The sequence below is a fragment of the Apteryx rowi genome, unplaced genomic scaffold (assembly GCF_003343035.1).
Source record: "Apteryx rowi isolate R43461 unplaced genomic scaffold, aptRow1 scaffold_114, whole genome shotgun sequence".
Classification (NCBI taxonomy): domain Eukaryota; kingdom Metazoa; phylum Chordata; class Aves; order Apterygiformes; family Apterygidae; genus Apteryx; species Apteryx rowi.
In genome coordinates, this window is record NW_020447353.1 from 456,932 (window position 1) to 463,245 (window position 6,314).

At 37.2% G+C, this 6,314-nt stretch overlaps 1 protein-coding gene across 2 annotated transcripts in view; it reads left to right on the forward strand.

Moving 5' to 3' along the window:
- Nucleotides 1-6,055, forward strand: part of LPIN1 (lipin 1) — a 50,318-nt gene extending 44,263 nt beyond the window's left edge. For both annotated transcript variants that reach the window (XM_026079143.1, XM_026079150.1), the window contains exons 19-20: nt 1,465-1,568; nt 2,430-6,055. In XM_026079143.1, the coding sequence (XP_025934928.1) occupies nt 1,465-1,568; nt 2,430-2,589 (264 nt within the window). In that variant the 3' untranslated portion in view covers nt 2,590-6,055. The remainder of the gene's footprint in view (nt 1-1,464; nt 1,569-2,429) is intronic.
- The last annotated feature ends 259 nt before the right edge of the window (nt 6,056-6,314 follow it).

The window sequence follows — 6,314 nt, forward strand, 5'->3', positions numbered from 1 at the left end:
GATCTTTCCCAACAGGCATTTCAGATATAGCCATACTGGCTTTCTGTGGAGGGGAGGAGTATAGAGAGTTTAATAGTACTGACAAGACAGTATCACTTTGCTTCAAAGTCAGAGAAGGTAGATATTACGATGGGTACCTAAGAAAGGATAGAGGTTTTGTCTCTCTCTCTGAAGGTCTTTGATAGCRTCTAGCTCTCAGCAGGAACATCTAGCTCTCAGCAGGTAGGAAACTTACTTCCTTTTTCCAGATATTCACTGTTTTGCTAGGCACCTGAGTTTAGAAGCTAACTAAATTAGGCAGATGGGCCCAATATTAGTGCCCAGGAGCCCCACAGAGCTTTTGGTATTTCTTCCATCTCTATATTGGCAGGTAATATTTCCAGTAGAAACTGATGTGTCATATAGTAACGTGTAACGTGCAACATAGTGACATCAGTGTGTTGTTTATGGCTAAGGACCATTGACATGCAGTGTGGATATATCCACCCTGTTTTGGAAGCTAAACGAGTTTAATAGTGTGCTCATGTCCTGGCCATGCAATTTGGCCTTAAGAGAATGGTCTTTGACCCTTTTTATTTCTTCATATGAGTTTGAGAAAGAGCACTCTAGTTGGTTACCTCTTGCTTTTTCTCTAGTTGGCGGAGAGAGAAATAGGCACTTCTGAAGAGTGCCAGCTGTCCATCTTTCTCCACTGACTACAGAGGAATTAAAGGCTCTTAACTGAAGTGCCTGTGGTACGTGGAATGAATTTCAGCCGTAACTGTTCTGTGCTCTAACAGCTCAGATACGTCCAAGAGCTGAAACATTGATAGCTGGGGGAAATTACCACCATAAATATGGACCCTGGACATTATCAGCATGAGTGAGGATGCTGGAGGTTGAGAGTTTTAGATGCCTAAATGTTGGACAGAGGTGCCTGACACGATATTTTGACATCTAAGAGATGTTTGCAGGAGTATTAATGTAGGCACAGTTGGAATGACTTCCTTTCGTGACCATGTCCTTACAAACTAATCACTGTTTTAGGGGTCAGTTATGTTTTAACCACTGTACAGTGCTGCAAGATACTCAGTACAATACACTCAGGAAAACAAATATTCTCTGAAAGAAAAATGAAAGTACAATACCTTTACACCCAAATATCATTATTTTTTCTTTTTATTGAATGTTATTTTTGTGTCAAGGGAAATTATTGAAAAAACAAAACAAAACGTGATTTCAATCAATAGTTTAAATTAAAGTAGTAGACTCCAAACCTAGCTGCAACTTATCTGTTTCATGAGAATTTTATTAGGCTGAGTTCAAGTTTGTAACATTCTAGGATAATTTCAGATGCACAATAGTTATGTAAATTTAATAACAATACTGTGCAAATATGTTCTTCTGCGTAGTGTATTCAAGCAAGAATAAAAGCTACTGTGCAAAGGCAGAATCATGTTTTTTTTTTTTTTTCCTTCTGTTCAGGACGTTTATTCATACAAACAGGTGGGAGTTTCTTTAAACAGAATATTTACAGTTAACCCCAAAGGAGAACTTATACAGGAGCATGCAAAGACAAACATCTCATCGTAAGTAATCTTTTATCCCTAGCACCTTATAGGCTAAATTAATTTCCTGTTATAATTTATGACTTAAGTTGTCCAAGGATGGATATGATTTTACTAATGAAAGTTTCTTTAGAGTATTTCAAATAAAATATAAAAAATTTAAAATAATATACCAACTTCCCACTTTTCTTCAGTTGAACTGAAGAACTTGTTTAAAGAAAGAACTTGTTTAATATTTAGTTTTAATATATTCCATCTGCTTTAATCATGTAAAGGAATAATCTGTATATAATTTAGTCTGTTTAAAAATGAGATAAATTAGTTTCCTGAAGTCATTTGCATTTTCATGGCCTTTAAATGTATGCTTCTCAAAATTTCCCTTTCCTGGAGCTCCAGTCTAGAGGAGCCAGAAAACAAAATCTGAAGATAGGGCTGAGGGCTTCCAACAAGATACTTAGGCACTGTAGCACCTAACACTCAAGGGAAACTGCTTTTGTAAGGTTAATACTGCACACAATGAATGGGAAGGAATAGGTGCATAAAATATGAATACTCAATTGAGCAGGGAGCTGCTGAAGCAAAGCTGGAAAGAAACAGAGAAGCAAAATATGGGGCTTGGATATTTTAGCAGCTGATCTGGGCAGAAAATGTCATCTGTTTCTTACTGGGCAAGTATCTTCTTTGCTTAGAATGAAATGATTTCTGATTAACTGTACTGTAAATCCTCTTTGAAAGCTAGGCACTGAAATCAAGGTTCATTTCATTCATTCAAGAAAGAAGATGATTTGTCCTTGTAAGGGTAGCCATGCCTTGTGCATTATTATCTTAATTCAAAGTAGGAAGATTTGAAATGGTCTGGAATCCTATTTATTTATTTTTCAGTTATGTCAGACTATGTGAAGTGGTTGATCACATTTTCCCTTTGCTGAAAAGAAGCCATTCTTCAGACTTCCCTTGTTCTGATACCTTCAGTCAGTTTACCTACTGGAGAGAACCTCTGCCACCTTTTGAAACTCAGGATATACATCCAGCCTCATCTTAATTGCATCTCCAAATTCTTTGCTTCAGTTCAAAGAATTAATTGAGTGGTACTGAAAGGACATAACTTGACTTTGCAGTCGACAGTTCATCTGGAATCCATAATGTTGTGAGCATTGTATTGATTTGCTGTGAGCAAACTTAGAAATGCTTTTTCATACTAAAAGTCACATTTCCGGATGGCAATGGTGAGTGTTACTAGGAATGGGAGTTACATTCATGTTCATACATGTTCATACATGTTCACCTAACTGCCCAAATTGTGCCATACAGTTTCATTACCTAAGGTCAAATACAAGTGTAGTGATGTTGGAGTTACAGTTAAACATGCCATAAGGATTAGTCATAAAGTGATTCTGTGTCTTTTCTGCATCAGTGAAGTCTTCCTTCATCTCATTAGAACCCCCTGCTAGCAAGGGAGCTGAAGGCACTCACCATTCCTGACATCATTTGGCAACATGGGCAGGGACTGCAGTCCATGTAAAGTAAAAATTCCATTCTCTGAAAGATCATATGATTCTTCCTCTTCCCCCCATCCCTTGACCAACAAATGTTTTTGTAAGGGTTAGTTGCTGGTCAGATCCTCAACTGTTGTAAGGCAGTGTAGCCATCAAAGCCAATGGAGCTGTTTTGATTTATTCCAGCCTGTTATTTTGACATGGTAACATTTTTCTGAGGAAAGAAATAATGCACAATCTAAATGGAAGCAAATGAAATAAGATGGCCAGGTTCTGCTACTATCACTCTAATCGAGAAGTACCATGCTTCAAGAAGAGCTAAGTGTGAAAGTGGAAGATGCAGGCCAATGTGTAAAGTGCCCACTGGAGTCAATGGTTTGATTCCAGTGCTTTCCAGTAAAGTCACACACTGAATTTGCCAAATTTCAAGACCATTGCTGAGCCAAGAGCATTGAGGGTTTTGTCAATGCAGCAGTTTTATTTGAAACATCATTTTTGGCTAAAATGTGAACTTTGATGCTGGTGAATGATGCATCTCAGGTTTTTACCATATGGGATTTTTCAGTTTTGTATTATAAAGAATGGATGTTTTTAGTGTAATTTACTATCTTCTGTAATAATGAAACCTCCTCTATCACCTTCAGTCGCATCCCTGCAAGTTTTTCCCATCTGTTCAGACACAAGCTGTAGATACTGTTTTTGCTACCTGCTTTTGACTGCCTTAAGATTTAACTGTGTGTGTTAGAAGCAATACTGCAGATCAGCTGATAATGTTTTCCAAATGGTCTGCCTTTATGCAATGTGCTACTTGAATTTAAAATGTAGGCATCAAGTGACCATATGCCAAATGATCCTCAAATGTGCTTGTAGCAACAAAAGTGACTTTTTTTTTTCCTTTTAAAATATATTTAAAAGTCTAATTGTTCTCTGAAAGACTGAAAATGGCGTCGTGGGATTCCGTGTATATTGTATTTCAGTACGGTTAAAACAGTGGTTCCCAGGCTGTGGTCTCTGCCTGCTTGTGATCTGTGAGGCTATGGTACATGTTTCACAGCTGCTTTGTAGTGTTTTCAGTTAAGAGTTTAATAATAGGAAGGCAGAGTGGTCCAGGAGAAACTTTAAGATGTGATTGTGGTCTGTTAGCACCCAAAGATTTGGGAGCAGCTGCTCTGTATCCCACTTGCTCTGTATCTATGAATTCTGGTTTTGCAAGCCAAAAGAGTGATAGCAATGAAAGTAGGATGGCAATTCTAAAGTAGAGATTTTCTAATTTTTAGTGCTGCAGGCTTTATCTGGGATGTCAGGGGGCCAATTTATGATTTCCCTGTGCCTTCAATAGTAATTAATGTAAGTGCAATCCGTTACACAGCCGCAGTGTGCAGTGGTGAGCCCAGCCCCAAGTCTTCCTTTTCAAGTGAACTTTACCAGTTTGGGTGAGGTGCATGCCCACTTTGGAGAAGTCAGAATTAGTAAACAAAAACAAAGAGGAAGAAATGTGTGTTTAACAACCCAAGCTGATTATATTGTCTTGAAAGTTTAAAGAAAATGCAAAAATCTTTTTACTTACAGACTGAAGACATTTATTGTGAATTTTCTGAAAGACAATCAGTGAGGATCTCAGGTTGCCAAACTGAGTGGGCTGCATCTCTAAATACAGCTACCCTTCCTTTGTAGGTATTTATTAATACTTGTCATTAATGATTGAATTAATGAGTGAACACACTAACCACATCCTGTCGTAATCTGTTTATGGTAAAGGCCTGTTTCAATCCATTCATTTTGCAAAATAAAACCCAAACCAACCCTTCTCCCCAGCCATTTGGTAAGAAACTGCCAGCTTTGTTATCCTTCACATTAGTTAAGATTTGTTTTCCTAAGTTACTGCACACTGCAGCTTCCATCAGAAGAGGTCTCTGAAAGTTCTCCAGAACTTAAGCGTGTGATGTATTTTTTTATGGCTTAATAAATAGCAAATCCAGGGTTTGTTGTTGCCATTAGTATTTCAGACCAAATGGCAGTGTAAATGAGTGGTCATTTTAATTCTGTCCAATTTTTAAGTGTAGTGCAGCACTGGTATAGGTTACCCAGAGATGCTGTGAAATATCCATCGTGAAGTTTTTCAAGACTTGGCTAAACAAAGCCATGGCTGACTTGATCTAGAGTCGGTGACTGTCAGCTTCAAGCATGAAGTTGGACTAGATGACCTCCAGGGGTCCCTTCTGACCAACATTTCTATGGTTCTGTGAAGTTGAACGCCTTACTTCTGACATACTGTATATCCCTTTGTATCTGAAGGTTTAAATATAGTTATATAAACACATATTTGTTGAGTTAATATTTATCAAATTTGCTCACAGGAAAGACAGGTATGAAAATCAAAGTTTTGACCTGACCTACTAGAAACATTGCTTCATCGTAGGTACACTTTCTAAAAAGAGAATAAGACATTTTGATTTGGTGGCTGAGCATTTTTATGCAGTATATATTAGATTGCTTTGTTAATTCGTAAAGAACAAAAATGGAATGGTTTAACAAATTCCTACTCTTTCTGTGAAAGAAAAAACTAAACTTTGCTTTCAATGTAATGCTGGTTTCTGTTACAGAAGGAATATTTGGCTAACATAGTATAAATATGCAGACACATTAAATAACTGTATATTCTATTTATACAATACACAAACTAGAATGTGCAGCAGTGAGGAGTGACTAATGTTTATTTTCATGAATCTGATGACCATACTGCTCCAGCTGTGTCATGTGAGGGACAGAATACCATACTCATTGCATTAGTTATGTTAAAGATAAAATGTTATTGCTATAATTTTGGGAGGGGAGGGAAAGAGGCGATTGGGTATTTTTATGTGTAGATATGGATTATTATTTCAAAGTCTATTTATATGCAGTATTTACCCTGTAAATGTATGTGCTATTGCAATGATGAAAATCATTTTAACACCTCATTTTGATCTGCTGAATGCAACAAGGATAGAAATATATATTGTAATAAAGGCAAACAGATTAAAAAATAATTTTCTGACTTTCTTTTTCTCTACACTTTGATATTGGCAGAATACTTTTGCAGAACTGTTGAACTGCTGTATTGTGTGATATTTATAGGTCCACTTTTAATTGCTTGTCCCTTATCAGGGCTATCCAGTGTAACTTCCAGCGCTTGCAAAATTTTTGCTGTTCAATTACAGACTTTGATACAGAGCCTCTTCAAACAGAGGGAGACTGGTCTGTGGTGCATCTGGGCTCTGACTGTTTGGGG